The sequence below is a fragment of the Nelumbo lutea genome, chromosome 1, assembly GCF_056320005.1.
Source record: "Nelumbo lutea isolate HS-2025 chromosome 1, American lotus-T2T, whole genome shotgun sequence".
NCBI lineage: Eukaryota > Viridiplantae > Streptophyta > Magnoliopsida > Proteales > Nelumbonaceae > Nelumbo > Nelumbo lutea.
This window is the reverse complement of record NC_142684.1, coordinates 103,259,083-103,277,808: the sequence shown is the minus strand read 5'-3', so window position 1 is coordinate 103,277,808 and position 18,726 is coordinate 103,259,083. Positions and strand designations below refer to the sequence as shown.

Here is an 18,726-nt window from a genome sequence, read left to right as displayed (position 1 = left end):
TCGAACAAAACAAATTTGTTTTTGTGTTTTTGATTATCAAGACAAATTAAAATAACATGTTGCAAGTTTTTTTCTAGGGTGATTATGAAAACAAAAACATTACCACACAACCAAGAACAGTAGGGAAACAATGTCATCATTTTTCCATGCTCTCTCTCTCTCTCTCTCTCTCTCTCTCAGTGAGATCAAAAGAACGAATTCTTGCTGCGCCTATTAATTCTGAATCCCCTGCGAGCTGCAAAAGGACTCAAAAAACAGTATGCGTTCTTCACTCTTCTCGTCCCTTCCTCCTTTGAGTTCCTTTCCATTCTTCTAGTGCCGTGCCCATCAAAAACTCTGTGAGTGCCACTATTTGTTTTGACGTGGGTAAGGTAGATAGTAAGTAAAGGAAATTTCACACTGGGGGCTGGTGAGAACCCATTGGATTGGGATTAACGTAACTTCATCTGTTGCCGAATACATTGCATGTACTGTGGGCAAATCCAGCATTCTGGAATCTACCGAAAAAATCATTCAGAAAGATTTCATTATTTGATCAAACAGTGCAGCTCTACCAGCAATAGCAAATACCATTTCCCTGGAATAAAAAGAACCCATCTTCTTTCTATTATAGCCGGAGATATGGGTTTGATTTGTATGGTTATTAATCAGTAGCCACCTGCCAGCTCTACTCTCTGTTTCTAGGCGAAAGATCAATCAAAAAACAAATTAGAAAGGAAGAAGGGAAAGAAGACAAGGACTGATTCTAGATTTAAATTTCTAATCCATTTTACAATCAGATATCAGAAAAGAACTTACATTTTCCCTCTCGTTGAGGTAGGATACAAATAACAAATTGGTTTAGAAACAATGGTTTTACAAGGTGGAATCTACATCAATTTAATTAATTGGTGTAGAAGTGATGATGAACACCCAGTTTTTGTTTTTTGTTGGAACAGATCGAGGATGAATGCATTCATTTACATAGTTAATTAAATTGAATCTCCGTAGCCTACATGATACACCTTATTATGAAATGAGATGACCTCCCCTGCGCCTGCGTTGCGTTAACATTGAGGTACTGCTATATAGAAGGCGGTTTCTCCACAACCACCACGATCTTCTCCTCTCGCGGTGGCTCACACGGACAAGGCAGTGCTATAAACTTTGGGATCTGATCGCCGGGCATTACTACTGGAAAGCTCTCATTTTGCTTCTGTTCGGAACTCTGTCGAATATATGAAACCCCAACATGGAAAAGTGGCAAAAGGAGAAAAATATCACATTAACAGTTGAAAAATCCAAAACCCAACAGGTAAATGCAAAATACCTGCCTAACTAGAGAGAGAGAAAGAGTGAGTAAAGTACTCTGGCATACCATGAAAGGAGGTCCAGATTTGGAAGGTGATTGAGCGGTGTCTGTATCGGGATCGGTGGTGTCTTCCGAGAAAGCTCCACGGAGGGATCGAAGCTTGTCCCAGTGGTAGCAACAGGAGAAGACGCCACTCAGGCAGAATATGACGATCAAGAGGAGGGCTGTACCGAGAGGGAAGCCCAGGGACGGCCGAGATGCATCCACATGATGGGGTGGCGTCAAAGCTTGATTCTCCATTTCCCCGCCTCGTTCCTTCTCTCATATGGGTAACCACTGACCAGCAACCAGCAGCAAAACAGAAGAAGAAGAAGAAGAGTGGTCTTCTTCGATGGAGGAGTCAATGAAAGTATGGAGGAGGGGATGGTGGAGGTGAGAATTTATGGAGGATTGTTCGGTGCAAAGTCGTGTAAAGTGGGTTCAGTCCTGTCAAGGACATTGTACGGAGTGGGACAGCGTAGCGGGTCCTACCGGCACGGTGCCACTACGAACATGATTAAATGAATGTTTTGTGTTTGATACTTTGATTGAAAGAAAAAAAACAGACTGTGTAGAGTGGAAAGGGTAAAATTGTTGGTGTGGTGTAGTAGAAAGTGGGAGCTGTGACAGACAGATGCCCTTCAAGCGGAGCCACCAAAATGCGGTGTCCGCACCGCCCACCCTTCACTGTCACGGCTCCGCCCAGTCCTTTTCTCCCAGATCACTCCCTTCCCATTCCCTAGAGAATTGATAGAAACCATTTCGTGTGGAATTTGAATTTGAAAAATACTTTGCATAAAGCTAATGAAACTGGTCAGTATCCCAACTTGTTTTCAATCTTTATTTACTCTAGTCTTTCTTCTTCCCCATTCCTCACGCTAACTTTGATCGCAGTTCTTATTATGGATATGGATAGATCGCTTACAAGTAAACATTAAGATGTGGCTCATGGCCACTGGCCGCTGGGTCGGTTTCTAAAATATCCTCCATCGTTCCAACTGAACTGAACCTAAATTTGATCTGGGTCAAGCTTTGAACTTCACAGCCCTGTTACAGAGCAAACCAATTCTACCTTCAGATGGAATCAGGTTGGGACTGGTTTAGATCGAGTCAAAAGTTGCCACCGAAGCCACATGGTAATGTTGGGAGTGTAGCTCTACACACAGACAGAGTATGATCCATCAACCACCTTGCTTATTAATTAGGTTGAAGCGTATCGACCTGAACCTCGAGAAGTCAGGTGGGTTCGCGCGGCTGGCAGGCAAGAGTGGGTCAAGGAGTTGCTACCGTCATGGAGATGGAGATAATTCCACCAAAATTTCGCTAGCTCTGGTACACTCTGTACTCAGTACCGTCCTCTCTTTTAGAATTTGCCACTAGTGCTAAGCAATTTTGACGGCCCTAATGACACCAAGTTGCTCCGAAGAGATCTGAAAATTGTTTCCTGTTTGTAATTGGTTTGATGTCCATTCATTTCTGTCTTTCATTTTCGGTTGGCCTCAAATCTTATCACCAAGACCTAACCAACCACACATGTACAGTAGTGAGTACAGATGGTTTTCATTTCTTCCCATGAATGCTGTATTGGAGTAATGGCCATAGCCATAGCCACAGCCATTCATTCCCCAATATCTGCGCTATTTCCACGTAGTTTCCTGGATGTCCTTGTTCTTTTCTATCCCCATGAACCTCAGACGCCCAATCCCCAAAACTGGAACAGGGAAGGAAAATCCTTGAAGATCGAGGTGCCTTTTTACTTTTTCTTTTTCCTGTTGAATTCACAAAACCAAGCTTTCCACGTAGCTTCCTCCATCATCTGGGGTCCCTTCCCCTTTAACAGCGGCTAGTGCTTAGTGCTTTGCGGCAATTTTATATTTACAATATTTTTTTTTGTTAATCTAGACTCTTGAGTATCTCTATCCAAGGCTTTCTTTTAGTCAACAGATGCCTCATCTTTTTACTGTAACCAACAATATCTGACTCATCTAGCGCCATCGAGTCACTTCAAATGAATCTCTTCAGCTCGGCAATGTCTTCAGCATGAAACCATGCATTAATATAACTTCACTCACTACCAGAACTCACTCCAGAAGAGGATGACGAATTTGCACTCAATTCCTTGGCATCATCTTCAGAGATACGCAGAAATTTCAAAATAAAAACATTAAAATTTGCAATTTATAGAGAAAAAAAGAAAAAAAAAAAAAAAAAAAAACTGTATCCAACCCATTTCTGAAACACTTAAGTTGCAGTCTGACTGTTTTTAAACGAGCAGCTATACCTTTGGGTCCATTCCAGACTCCAGATAATCAACAAGCATATTCTCACCTATTAGCCTCCTTTGAAGATCTTTCATGATATTGATTTCAGTGCAAAGGAACTTTAGTTGAACCATATGTCGATATTTTCTCTTAGGGGGGCGGGTGGATGTTATTCCAAGTCTTAGGTCTTAGCTTATATGGGGCCTATGGGGCCTAAGAATAGATACGACCTAGTTTGGACTACTCATCATGACCAGCAAGAACTCTTGCGAAAGCTTGGCCTGTTGGCCATGGCTGCTGAATAGCTGGCAGAGCATTGAACTTGAACTTGTTTTCTTTCGATAAAAAAAGAAAAATATGTCCAAGCCCAAGACGGGCTAGCCCAGAGATTGCCAATAATCCAATCAGTAGCTCATCAACTTGCAGCTGCATTAATTCATGATTCAACCCTTTCTCTTATATTCTTTGAACATGCTACCACAAATAATATCTAAACTGTTCATTGGAGAGAGACAGCTCTTTCATGTACCATGCATAGGGTCCTATTATCCTAGCTGTAGACTAATACCAGTCCGGCCCGGTCCATGAGTCCATTGAAAGCCCTACCTATGGGTAAGAATCGCAATAGGGCGGGTTCAGGGCGGGGGTCATATTTCCCATTTCTAACTCCGACTCTGAAATTAATCTTTATCCCTGATTCCCATTGGAGATAAAAGTTGTCATCCATTTTTTATTCTTAATGAAGATGGATTTTTCTTTAGGATTTAAATCCTAAAATTTTTTAGTTTACAGTTTTTTTAAATAAATTTACTTAAAATAAATAAAAATTTTAAATATAAATAATGTTTTAAATATATTTTGATAGAAAAATATAAATAATGTCATATATAATAATATTTATTATATATAATCAGAATCGGGGTGAGGTAGAGACCTCAATCCCCAATCCCAACCCACCTGAGTATCCCTATTAATCCCTGGCCCTATTTTTGTCCTGCCAAAATAATCCCCATCCTAAATACGATGGAGTTAGAGAAGTCATATCCCCATCGGGGATGAAAAAAATTGCCATCCCTACCTTACAGAGTTAGAATCAACGGGTATATACTAGCAGTCAGGAAGTGCAACTTGAAGTCTTAAACAGGCCGAACCCAAAACCTGTTTAGGGCTGGAAATTGGAAAATGGGGCCTGGGCCTCAGATTGGGATAAGATTGAGACATCAGACGTTAGGTAGTTAGAAATTAGAAGCATTCCAAAAGCAGCCCAGGCCCTCGTCGCAACTTTCTATGAATTTATAAGTAGGAGGGCCCCAGGGTGGGTCACTTGTTGTTTCGCCTGTGTCCACACCAATCTTATCATTTGTTGTTTCGCCTGGATTTTTTTCGTGACATCTCAATGTCCTCCGTTGGTGCAATTTGGCATTTTCAATGCAGGCTGAAATTTGCCCGGGCCCAATAATTCGACTTCCTTATTCTCAGCTCACAACTCTTCTAATTAAAATCATATACATATATATGAATTATATATAAATATATTATCTATAATAATTTATTTTATAATGTTTAATATATTATCTATTATTTATTATTTATAATATAATATTATATATATATATATTTTTTATTTATTTATTTATTTATTTATTTATAAAATATATTATAAATATAAAAAACTGAAAAATCAAAGAACCAAAACTGATCAACAGGTTAACCGGTTGATTTGGTTCAGTTTAGTTTTTAGTTCGGTGAACATCCCTAAAGGTGTTCTATTTGCATTTATGTATGAAGTTAAATTAGCCATCTGTCATGGGGGACCTGATTGGACACCATGACACCTTTGAAGAAAAGGATTTCCTATAAATACTTATATATATATATATATATATATATATATATCCCCTGATATTACGGTACGAGTAATGAATTAAGCTGCATTTGGCATTACTTATTTTAAGGATTTATTTTCTGTTTGTGGTTAAAATTTTTTTATGAATACTGAATGCTTAACTGTAAAAAGTAAATAGGTCCTTAAACTTCTATTATCAGAATCAGACAACCTTAAAGTTGATAGAATCAATGAAAGACCTTTCTATTATTTTTTTTTTGAAAAAAAAACGTCGAATGGAGGATATCTGTACCCAAGTATAAAACACTGTAACTAGAAATGATCCCAAGTGGAAAATTTGAGTAGCTGACATACTCCTCAATTAGTCCAAGCCCACAACAAGAACTGACAACCCTTCAAACAGCAAGAAATAGAAATGCACACCATGAGTTGATAATAGGCTTCTTGTAGAGAGGGACCATGTTCATTTCCTTTCATTTCATTTGTTTAACAATGTCAAACCACATTCGGAAGCCCTTCTGTTTTTTGTCTCAGAGTTTGTAATTCTTTCTAGCTCGGCCACTACTAATAAATCATATTCTGATGATCCCCCAATTTTCTTAATCACAACCCATTCATAATAAGCACTTGCCACATGTAAATGGAAACATAACAGAGCACCCCGGACAAATACACCCTTCAGCCTTGGGTATAAAGTATAAACATTGATCAAAGTGCCCTTACTGCATTGTCCTTTTATTTTGGGTTCATGGGCCTACACAACGGAGTAGCCCATCCACCATACCCATATTCATACCCTGCCCAACACCCGTGGAAAAAGGATTTGATCCCAAGTCTTACTACAACCAGCCAAAGGAGATCGGATTTAGTCCTCAGTCCTCACTATGTTCTCGAAACACTTGCAGCTGTGCATTAAAAACATCTATATATTTGTAGGTTTTCATTTAATAAGGACGAAATCCGGATCTTAGCAAAAGACCCTACCAAAGAGAACGAACCACCATGAGTTGGTCTACATTGTCTTTTGGGTGTGTTCACCAATGTGTTGATTTTTTAAACCCTTACATCTACATGTCAAATTTCATTGATAAATATGGCTGCGTTTGGAAGCCTAAAGTCTGGGCTTTTCTTGTTTAGCAATAGAAAGATCTATTAGGAAAAAGCTCCAGCCAATAAAAGATGTCAATAATCTGAATTTGGGCTTTTTCATGAAGCTTAAATGAAGCTTTTACAATTTTTTTATGCCCCTTGTCTTCTTTGAATGTATGCCACGATGCACGCGCTTGGGAGAAAATGGGTTATTTTTAAACAAAAAACTATTTAAATGTGTAAGTGAGACCTACCAATGGTATGTGGGGCCTACCTTGAAAAATGTATGTGTGCCCCACATACATGTCCACACATGAACCCAACATGCATATCCACCAATGGTATGTGGGGCCCACCTTGAAAAATGTATGTGGGCCCCACATACATGTCCACACATGGACCCAACATGCATATCCACCAATGGTATATGGGTCCCACCTTGAAAAATGTATGTGGGCCCCACATACATGTCCACACATGGACCCCACATGCATGTCCACCAATGGTATGTGGGTCCCACCTTGTAAAAAGCATGTGGGACCCACATACATGCCCACACATGAACCCCACATGCATGTCCACCAATGATGTGTCGGGCCCACCTTGTAAAATGCATATGGGCCCCACATACATGTCTACCAATGGTATGTGGGGCCCAACTTATAAAATGTATGTGGGCCCCACATACATGTTCACCCACGAACCCCACATACATATTCACCAGTGGTATGTGGGACCCACCTTGTAAAAGTAACAACCAACAATAGCATATTATACAAACCTCAAGGCTGTGCTTTATTTGAAGGATAAGGTAGGGAAAACTATACAAGTTTTATAGAATAATGCTAAGAAATTAAGCTAAATCAATGTTGGAGATAGTGGGCCCTTAAATCAGAAATTAATCTTACTTTTTTATTTAAAATATAAGTATTCTGAAAGTAGTAAGGTGAGAATTTTTTTTTTTTGGTAGAACAGAGATCATATTTACAAGATATTGAACCAAACGTAAACGTTTTTCTTTTCCCTTGATTATGGTTTTAGCCCTTGATTTGGACGTGTTAAAAGAGGGAAACCATATGAGATAGGCTTTTAACAAAATTTGAATGGGCCCGGCCCAAAATCCCATACCCGACACAGTGTAAAATGCTAATTTGCACTAAATCACCATCCGGTACAGACCTGGTGAAATCAGGAGGTAAATATCAAGAAAAGTCCTTGAATATTTATAGAAGATATATTTATTAGAAACGCAAGTTGCACCCCTATTATTTGAAGATTCAAATTTGAGGTCAATATAAGAAAAGTTTTTAGTATTTTAGAGAGAGAGAGAAAGAGAGAGAGATGCGGAGAATGACAACCATCAACCATGTCGGTATGAAGATTGAAGAAATCTGAATTATAGTAAGAGAAGCTCTTTCCCTAACTAGTACTGTTTGTCAGTGATTTTCTTAGTAGTAAGGCATGAAGGTTTGACTTGGCGAAAAAAAAAAATAAAATCCGAAATCCTGAAGGGCAAAACAAACTACCGAAATTCCATGTGAATAAAAACCTTGTTCCAAACACAATCACATTTCCAGTGGTGGGATGCGTAACAAAGGACTGTCAAGTCGTGGATTCTCAATTCTGGATATAATGAATGTAGGCTGGGCTGCCCCTTACGGGCTCCAGAAACTCGGAAGATTGGGCTGGGCTGATGGTTTTAATTGTGCCCAATGATTCGGTAACATGTTTATGTAGGGATTGAACTTCGGATTTTATCAGTGCAGTATGTAGCACTTACCTTGGCCTCACGTCCAGACCATTATAAGAAACTTTAGTCCATTTATTATTTTACTCTCCCTCTCTCTCTCTAGTTTATTAATTTTGCAGAAACTGATGATAGGCGGCAATATCTTGTGGCTAGGAAATTCAGAGTGTCAAACTAAGAGGGTGCTCATTATATGGTCTAGACTGCCAATTCACACTCAACCAAATCATAAACTAAAGTATTAATTAATATATTTAGTAATATATAATATATATGCATGCGTGTATGTATGTATTCATTTAATATTTTATATATTATTGTTTTTTTTAATTTTTAATTTGAAATTTGATGTCCAAAGAGTTGTTTATGTTTGAAAAAGTGTGAATGTAATTTATATAATAGTAGTAGGTGGCACTTGTTAACGTTTTAATATGATATTTAAATTATATTTATTATTTATATAGGTATGCATGTTATTCTAATTGGGTTTAGAATGGCCCAAACCACATTAGAAACCAGACCAAACTGTTATAGAATGGTTTGGTCTGGTTTAATTTCTCTTCTAAAATGGTTTAATTTGGTCTAAGAATTTCTCAAACCATAATTTACTAATTCGGTTTGAAATCTTCTTCAAGGCAAACCAGACCAGACCATAAACACCCCCAAAAAACGGGTACTGGTCCTTGCGGAAACTGGATAGGAAATCGCCAAATCGCTGCTGCAACGGAGCCAAATATGAAAAAACTTGACATTGTAACAGTAACTAAGATAGTGTTTGGCATCAATGACATTTTTTGAGAAAACGGTGTCATATCGGTGCCACACCAGAAAAAGTGGTGCTTCAGAAAACGGCCTCTTATTTGATATCATTTTTCCAGAAAAAGAAAAAAAAAACATTGTTCCAAACACACCTTGAAAATCGGGGAAGTGTGATTTGAAGAAACTCCAAATTCAATGTTTTCTTAAAAAACAGCCTGTTGCTGCTAACGATGCAATGACGTAGCATCAATGTGACATTATCTTGAGCATTGGATAATATTGACCAATACTGAAAACAATTATACAACGCTATTACCAAACAAAACCAGTGCTATTATCCCAGAAAACAACCTACGTAGCAGAATCAATGCCAAAGAAAAAAAAAAAGAAAAAAAAAACCATTTTTTAAAAAAATAATGCAATAAACCCTCATGCATACAGCACCATTTTATCAGAAAACATCTCCGAAACAACAACAGCCATGCCAACCACCTACTAAAATTCGAAAACAATTGGAGGGATAATAGGCCCAGTAGAATTGACATCAACGATAGCATTGAATACGTTGTATACATCATTTGACAACCATGTTCTATTCCAATGAAATGTAAACACACCAAAACTTGAAATAAATGATCAATTAATGTAATGCCTTGAATTTATTGCAAATGTTGGTGTTTTCACATTTTGTCGAGGGGTCTCTAGAGTGTCCTCCAACCAAATGCAACCTTCATTTTGAAAAAAAAAAAAAACTTTGGCTGCTGGACCCAACATTCTTGGACATGAATGACATGTTACGATGGGTGTGATGTAAAACCGTAAAAGAGTAATTTTCCTTAATATTTAATATTCTTTTGACCAAAAAGTCAAATAAGAGATTAAATGGGTTGACGAGTCACACCCAAAAGGTTTGCAACAGCCCAGCCTGTTGGCCTAAACAACCTGCAAAATTTTCCCATTTTGAGGGCAAGTTCTATGATATACCCCATCCCCATCGTGGCATGCAACATTTCTCACATGCATGTGTTGGATGAATAATTGAATATGGGCCTGTGAGCGTTGCACATTTGCTTTATTATTTTATTTAATTTTCGGGGTTTTTATGATTCAGTCCACCCTTAGGTGGAAGGGGTGGATTGAATCCTGTCCGTAGATTGATGTCAAATTCACGGGCAGGATGTGGTTTATAGGTGAGGGGGTGGGGGAGTAGAGGCTGCAAAAAAAAAAATCTCTGGGGGGATTGTAGTCTAAAAATCCCTTTTTACAATTAATTTATAGGAAGAAGAAGATGAAGTCAGGAGTAATAGGTCAAGTTACAAATGGAATAAGTACAAATATAAATATGTAGAGCGCAAAACCTTACTTTTTGTATATATTCTTTCTAATGCTATATTTGGGAAGAGTACAAATGCAAATATGTAGTGTAAAGCCTTGTATTTTATGTATTTGTACTGTACATATTTGTATTTATATTCCTTTCAAACTGTGCCTTGGATTGTGTTTGGTTGCAGTACAATTTTATTGGCACTAGTACAAATGCATGGGAGTGTAAATGAAAAAAAAAATGTAAATTCTCATTTAATTTTGTTTTGGATTTTATTTTATTATGCTCCATGTCTTAATTTACTTCATACTGCAATCAAACAAAATAATCTAAAATTTGAAATAGAAATAGGTCGGAATTTACACTCAAATCATTTGCACCACCATAGTTTTGCATCAGTGTAGATTTATTTGTATTGCAATAAAAAAACAGCCTTAACAACAATGTTACCCGATCAAAGGGTAAACAACACCAATGTGAGATGAATTTCATAAAAGATGCGATAATATCACACAACAGTCAAGGATAATGTTTGGAACTGATGCCATTTTAGTTTATTTTGTTCGATTGAAGTACAAATGAAGTAAATTAAGATATGAAGCAGAATAACATAGAATCCAAAATAAAATTAAACAAGAATTTGCATTTTTTATATTTGCACTCCCATGCATTTGTACAAATGTAAATAAATTTGAACTGCAACCAAACATAACCTTAGGTTCAAAGTCATATACCAATACAAGGTTTTGCAGTACTCTACATATTTGTATTTATATCCCTTCCAAACATCATAAAATCGTTGTAGCAATGGTATAAATATCTGAAAATGTTAAAAAGGGATATTTTCTCAAACCATACCTTTTCCGAATTTCAAAGCACGGAAAAAAGCTTTTTTGAAAAAACATTCAACCAAACAGAAGTCATTTTTCCCGGGCAACGAATTTCACGTCTCACCATCCAACCCAACTCTTTAGCAAAGTCGAGACCATCTCCAACTGCAAAAGCTTCCACTTGCGCGCATGCACTTGGATTATCGATAATGATCAATAAATCCCTTTTTCCTTTATATATAATTCATATTCTTTTTCTATTACACCACGTCATTACTTGAAAGGACTAAGCATTTTAGACCTTTCATAAGTTAAAGCCCATTCGAGTACCCAAAAAATAAAAGGTTAAAGCCCATTCATTTCCCATCTTAGTACAGAACCTAGTAAATGACCTCAGCCCATTTACAGAACTAAAGACCCCACCCCATTCCCAGGGAGAAGATTTCAAACTGTTTATTCTAGGCCTAGCTAATTAAGACCCAACTCTCTTTTGAGTTTTGGCTTTAATTTGGATTGGGTTTTAGCCTTTTAGGGCTAGAAGCGATGGCAACAATTGAAGGTTGAAATTTTCTTGGTTAGGGTGTTGCTTGGCCAACTGAGAAAAACTTGGATGCTCGAATCTGTCCAATTGAGGACAATGCTCAGGCATTCCATTGCTCACGGCTAATGCCCAGATTTGTGGACTGATGTTATGAATACTCGGCAAGTCAGCATTGGTTTTCACATCAACTTCCCTTTTTTCTTTTTTAATTTTTTGGCTTTTATGTGAGGCTACCAAATTTCCTAAAATCACAATAAGTATGATTTACCACCATTACTTACTTTTCTTTTAATTCTTCCTCTCCTTCTCCTCGTGTGACAAAACAGAAGGTTAAGGTTTTGCTTTTGCACTAAGAAGACGAAAGCCTCTATTCTAGATATTGGGCAGCTATCATCATGGAGATGATAGAATAAGTTGGCAGATAAAAGTAGGAAGAGACAGCAATAAGGCGGTGTTTGACCAAAGGGTAGTCCCAGGCGTAGAAGGACGAGGTTTGTGGGAGACAGAGAGTGCTACAAATAATGTTGCTCCCCCATTCATAGCAGTGCAGTATTCGAGTGCTTGTCGCACCGAAACTAATAACATGGTTGGGGTAGGGGCTCACCACTCACCACTTACCACTCCTTAAGAGTGGGACTGAAGATGAGAAACAGAGAGCGCTGAGCATTTCCATATTACGATTTCGTTTCTTTCAAATAAGCTAGTGATGATTGTTTGTTGGTCGGTTGGTCCTAACCTAAAAGAGCTCAATCAATGCCTTAGTATTTGGCTGTTCTAAGACATATGGGGATTTTCATTTGGGTTCGCTGTCTACATGTACATGATCGATGTTGATTCAAGTAGGGAATTATAAAAACATAAAATGGAGTTCAAATCAGCCCCCCATGAGACTGCGCCCCCACAATGTTCCATAACACATCCCCGGCATGTATTAAGAGCATCTCCAAATGATAACATCATCATATCATTTCTGTTACTATTATCAGGAGATATTCTCAATACATGACGGGGAAGTGCTATAAGAAATTGTGGGTAGCTGATTTGATCTCCCCAAAATGGGTCAATCAGCTGGGTTCAACTGACCTTTCTATACACCATACATGCTTTTGATTCTGGTTATCATATTAATTCCCAAAGAAAGAAAAGGAATTGATTATCATATAGTGTTAGGGCTTTATTTAATTGGTTCCCGTAAAGAATTCGATCACCTCTTGATTTTCACATCCAAACCCTACACTTAACACTGAGAATACATGTGCTCAAACACATGTCCTCCATTGGCATGCAAAAGTTATTCATGCATTGCTTTACATGCAATTCACATAATGCCATTTTATGTTACCCAAACATTTCATGCATTCCCTTACAAAGTTTTTAGGCTACTTTATTAGCATGTCAATTCACATAATGCCATCAAATTAGTTATAGTTATCCAAAATAATGGAGGTTATGTTAATGTAATTAAATTGCCAATCAACCATGTAGACCTTCCCTTCCCTTCAATGATGCTGCAGAGTCGTCCAATTAATCAGAATCCAGAATTACCTTCAACATATTAAGAGAGATTCTACCATCTCCATCACTACAATATTACCAGAATTCAGCTCTTCATTTGTGAATAAATTAAAATAACAATTCCTGTTTGCAAAACTTACAGTAGGAGAATTTGTGCAAGAAAAAGTAAAAGCTTAGTTGGACCCATACTTTGCTGAGCATTTCAAAGCATTAATGCTGGGCATTGCACATTTCCAAAGAAATATATAGTTGAATTCTTGAGATATTCTTAAACCATCCATGTTGTTGAGATTTCAGATTTAACAAATTTTCTATATGATTCTTTAACAGAAAAAGTAATTGGGATAAGGCTTAGATGATTCTTTAACAGAAAAGGCACCTAATTTTGCTGAGAAACATACTGGTTTATCACAAATTTGGCTACAAAGTATGAGTACTGTCAATCAGTAGATCCCATTCATTAGTGAATGTAGAATCAATTACTTGTTCCTTCCATCATGATTATCCTTTAGACTCTTAATTCCCATTAGACAAAGAAAGCTATCATTTTTCCAAGAACAAAGCTCCCAAGTATACAAATTAAATATTTTAGTAAGAGAGAACAAGGCACTAAACTTGTTTCTAGATAGTGAAAATTAAAGGCTAGGAGCCTAAACTTGCAAGGTAGTTCTCTCTACAAAGCCGTCCCTTCTTCACTGAGAAATCTCATGGCAACAATTAATGAACAGATTTCGTATGATCTGTATGGCCTGCTGCAATCACACTCTAAGATTTACCGATTAAAGACAAAAGATTGTCTTGGCCAAAGGAATAGGGATTTGGTTCTCTAGCCCATTAATTTAGTTTTGGTCAAGTCTAGATCGATATCACATGCACACGACTGCAACAATTTCTTTTTGAGGTATTAAATGATATTCTCAAAAATTTAGACAGGTGATGTTTGGAATTGCTTATTGTTGACAGTTCGGATGAGCTGGAGATAAAATCATACACACCAGATAGGTAGTTCAACCGGGTGTGTATGTTTTTGTCTCCAGCTAACCCACTCCCGTTTGTTAATGAGTGTCTGGTGAAAAATGTGTTTCTTTCAAATGAGGGGTAATATAGGTATTTTGATTATTACGTGGTGGGCCAAGATGGCCCAGAAATGCAATAAGTGCTTTTTCAATAAGTAATTACAAAAAAGCCATAACTTTTAGCTTCTTTCAAATGGGCTTTTTCTGTTGAAAAAACATTTGTTGGACAGTTGGACTTTTATTTATTTAATTTATTTTGTCCAACATCTATTTGAATTTATTTGGGTGCTTTTGGAATGTTTTAGGTATTTGTGGGGGGGTTTTCGGTGTCATGCACCATTGATAACTTTTCCTTAACCCCTTTTTCCCCAAAGTGCTGGTTGTGGGATTCAATTTCATGTTAACGCTGGAACAAACCAGCTAACACACCAACGAGCCAGCCCTCAGTTGTTTAGTGTTTGTCTTAATAAGCACTTATAAAGAAACACTTGCGCAATCTCCTATGATTCAGCATTGAAAATCTAGAATGGTTATCAAAGCAGATCTGGATCTCCTACCCACAAGAATCCTATTCAAGCTCATGAAGATAATCAACTTTAATTTTTATAAACTAGTAAGTGTGAGATCCAGATCTCCTACCCACACGACACTAGGATGCACATTGGGAACATCTCCCATGAATTCTAACTGCAAATAAGGGAGATATTCTCGATGTGCAGCTGTAGTGAGGTGTGGGTAGGGAGATATTCTTAATTTTTTTTTATGATGATGATAGAAAATAATGTCTCCAAATTTTCTAAATTTTATTTTATATTTCTATGTTTATAAAAATAATTCTGATTTGTCACACTTATTTTTGTTTAATATAATGAATATAGAGATATGTCAAATTGGTATTTTTTTTCCTTTTGTCTGTTTTCATTTCTTTTATTTTTATTATTATGTAATTGTGACTAACCCAAAAGGTTGAATTGTTACTTGGCACCAAATAGGAAAACAATTCTATTTTGAAGTTCATTCTAAATTTGAATTTTATTTCTACTATCAATGAAAACAATTATTCTTTATCACACTTATTTAATATGATTACTTATGTAGAATTCAATGAGAGAATGGGAGTTAATATCCTAAATACAAGATTTAATGAGAGGGAATTGAATGAGGACAAAAGGGATTCAATGAATATTGATAGTCAATAATTAGATTCAATGAATGTTGATAGGAAATAATACCTTAAATATATAAGACTAATTAATCAAAAGGATTTGAGTGAGTATAAACATAATTGTTCAAATTACATTTCTATCCTTATAATTAGAGAGGAACAAAATTCAAAAATTTCACACCCCCATTGACATGGAGGATGATTTGGCCTAACCCCGTGGCCCAAGGACACATGCGTGTAACCTGGCTTGGTGAACAACTCAACCTGACAACGTAACCTCGACTCGACGGGAGGGACACGCCGAGTCAAGGGCTGGCAACTCGGCGAGTCAAGCAACTCACCGAGGACTAATACCTCGATAACTTAGACTCTCGCCTAGCTTAGAGAGCCTGGGCTCCCCCTAGGGAGCCTCGAGCTTTCCCCCACCAAGGAGGGAGCACCTCGGTACTTCGAGGCTGGGACGGACCTGCCCAAGGAAGCCCGGTATACGACAACACAGTAAGCTGCAAGAAGGAGGGCCCACTTGACACCTCGCCAGGCGACTTTCCCCCTTCCTGGCGGCATTCTCCTTGCCGTCTCTGGAAGGCAGGGCGCACTTGCCAGCTTCGTACCCGGCAATGGCAGCTTACAACAGCTGCCCGCGCGTGCCACCTCAGTCCCTACCAGTAATGGCAGCGGCAGGTTGACACTGGCGGTTATACCTACCCTGTCAGAGGCTAGTGGGCTGGATGCAATGGATTTCTGTTATAAGGAGCCTATTATCAAGGAAGAGAGGTATGATCTTCTAGCACTTGCGCTATCTGCACTCTTAGCCTTCATCTTCTCCTCGCTTCTCCTACAAAATACTAACTTAAGCATCGGAGTGTTTCCACTGGCAAGGCCCCGGGGATTCTTCTTCTTCTCCATCTCAGGTACCTTCTAGGAGCCACGTAAGTGCCAGCTAGGAGTGACCAGATTGCGCACCATCATTTGGCGCCGTCTGTGGGAACGCTTCAAAAAGCTTTTCTCTAAACCTTCACAGTTCTCTCTTCCTTGAAAACTCAACACTCATGGCTTCCTCAAGCAATATCGGACGCAACATAGAGATGGATAACGCCAGGGAACAACCCCAGGTTCCCACGGTCTGCATTAGGCAGTTCACCATTCCCCTCTCGGTGGATGGAGTCCCCAACCTGAACATGCCACAAACAACGGCGCCTGTCGGTGTTCCCCTTCTTCCCTCGGTCGAAATGACCTTTGCTGAACCAACTGTCATCCCTCCAGCGACCAGCCAGACCCAGCTCGACGATCTGATGCAGTGCATGCGGGCCATGCAAGCCCAAATGCAGCAACTCCAGCAACACCAACTTTATCAGCAGCAAGTGTTGCACCACGTCTCCCAGTACCACTACCAGCAGTAGTTCCCCCAGCTGCCTCAACCTCAGCTTCAGCAGCCATAGCTCCCGCCTCGACACCCAGCCTCACAACGAGCTAGGTCTTGCCACTAGGACGAACGCCCCTCTTGCCAAGGAGAAGCCTCCCAAAACCCTCCTAAGAGATAGGCCTCCTCTCGCGGTAGACAAGAGAGACCGGCTACCCCGGTCTCGCCGCGGGCAGTCAGGTCAGGAGGACCCTAGCTCGCCAGGTCTACATCACCTCGGCAGTCGAAGTTTGAAACCCCGCTTCTTGGGAACCGGTTTGAGATCCTGGTTGCAGACTCCAAGCAGGATCCCTTTGTCCACAGCCATCACCAGTGACCCGAGCTACTTCCTGCACAAACCATTCCTGACAGCATGGAGGTGAGCAGCACAAATGCCGAGCCCGCCAAGAAGCAAAGACGCCACCGCCGAGCTCGCCGGTCTGTCACCCATGACCTGCCCGAGCTCGAGGGCAAAGAAGAGGTAAGCTCAGGCGAAGTCAAGGCTCCCCTCCTTTCAGTTCCATCCCCCTGTCTTCCGAACTCCTGGCAGTCCCAATGCCTAAAGACTTCAAGCTCCCCCCTCTTGACAAGTATGATGGGTCGTTTGACCCAAATGATCATGTAGATGCCTTCTAGTCGCAGATGCACCTGGCGAGAGCCAGTGAGTCATGCATGTGTGTGGCCTTCTCCACCGCTTTCAGAGGAGTAGCCCGCACATGGTACCGGAACCTGGCACCCACTTCGTCACCAGCAAGCGGTGCCTGCGAACTGAAGAAAGCCTCCTCAACATAGTGCAGAGAGAGGGAGAGTCCATCCGGAGCTATATCAAGCGGTTCAACGATGCTTCCATGCAGATACCGCACCTGGACCACGTCCTGCACCTCGTAGCAGCCAAGAAAGGCGTGATGCATAAAGAGTTCAAGTGGCACATGGTCGTCAACCAACCAACAACCATAACCGAATTCCTTAAGCTCGCGGACAGGTTTATAGCCAAGGAGGAAGAGATCAACCAAAAGGGCGAAGGCGAGCCCGAGAAGAGGAAAAGGGAAGGATAGCCTTCCGGCCAAGGGGACGGCCGAAAGAAAAAAGATGCAGCTCGGGGGGCAAAGTCAGGTCAGTGGTTCCGAACTCCAGTAGTGGACCGAACTGATTACACCCCACTAAACGCAAAGCGAGCCAAAATCCTGACGGCGACCAAGGACGCTTCGTTATCCCAATGAAAGAAATAAGAATCTATACTGCAGTTTTCACAAAGATCATGGTCATAGTACTGAAAATTGTAAAAACCTCCGCGACGAGATTGAGGAACTCATCCGTCGCGGATATTTAAGGAACTTTGTACAAAATAGCAATAATAATAATAATAAAACAGGTCGGCAAGGGGAGTACGGTAAGGATACTCCCGAGTCCAGCAGCAGGCCGACCGAAACAGTCACAGAGGCAGCCTCCAGAAGAGAGGCCATTTCAGGGCACCATCCACGCGATAGTGGGAGGCTTAGTCGTCGCGGGTTGTACTTCAGCAGCAGCTCGGACGTCAATTTGTGAAACTACCCAGGAAGAACAGAATCCTCCAAAGCGGCTGAGAACAGAAGAGCCATTTTTCTTCATGGAGGATGATGCGCAAGGGGTCCACTACCCGCACGATGACGTGCTTGTGATAAAGCTGAGGATCAACGACTTCGAGGTGAGGCGCGTACTCGTTGACTCGAGCAGCTCGACAGATATTCTCTTCAAAGCCGCGTTCGACCAGATTCAGTTGTAGAGAAGTGACTTGAAGCCCACAAACACTTCTTTGGTGGGCTTCAGCAGAGAAGAAGTCCGGCCCCTTGGAAAGGTAACAATACCTGTGGAAGTCGACACATGGCCCTGCGTAGTCAGACTCAACCACGACTTCCTAGTGGTCG

At 39.9% G+C, this 18,726-nt stretch overlaps 1 protein-coding gene and 1 long non-coding RNA gene across 2 annotated transcripts; one reads left to right on the top strand and one right to left on the bottom strand.

Moving 5' to 3' along the window:
• Positions 1-728: 728 nt before the first annotated feature.
• LOC148876505 (hydroxyproline-rich glycoprotein family protein) lies at positions 729-1,655 on the bottom strand. The gene is made up of 2 exons (XM_088967034.1): positions 1,358-1,655; positions 729-1,207 (listed from the first exon to the last, which is right to left on the bottom strand). Exons 1-2 carry the CDS (start codon positions 1,589-1,591, stop codon positions 1,064-1,066), a joined length of 378 nt encoding a protein of 125 aa, XP_088823160.1. The 5' UTR covers positions 1,592-1,655; the 3' UTR covers positions 729-1,063.
• A 221-nt stretch (positions 1,656-1,876) lies between these two features.
• Positions 1,877-3,271, top strand: LOC148876504 (uncharacterized). The gene is made up of 2 exons (XR_016105957.1): positions 1,877-2,143; positions 2,225-3,271. It is a non-coding gene; the product is annotated as an uncharacterized LOC148876504 (long non-coding RNA).
• Positions 3,272-18,726: the final 15,455 nt, after the last annotated feature.

Coding starts and splice junctions, on each gene's coding strand:
- LOC148876505 (XM_088967034.1), bottom strand. CDS start 1,591: ATGGAGAATCAAGCTTTGACGCCACCCCATCATGTGGATGCATCTCGG. Junction 1,208..1,357: donor AATCTGGACCTCCTTTCATG/GTATGCCAGAGT, acceptor TATATTCGACAG/AGTTCCGAACAGAAGCAAAA.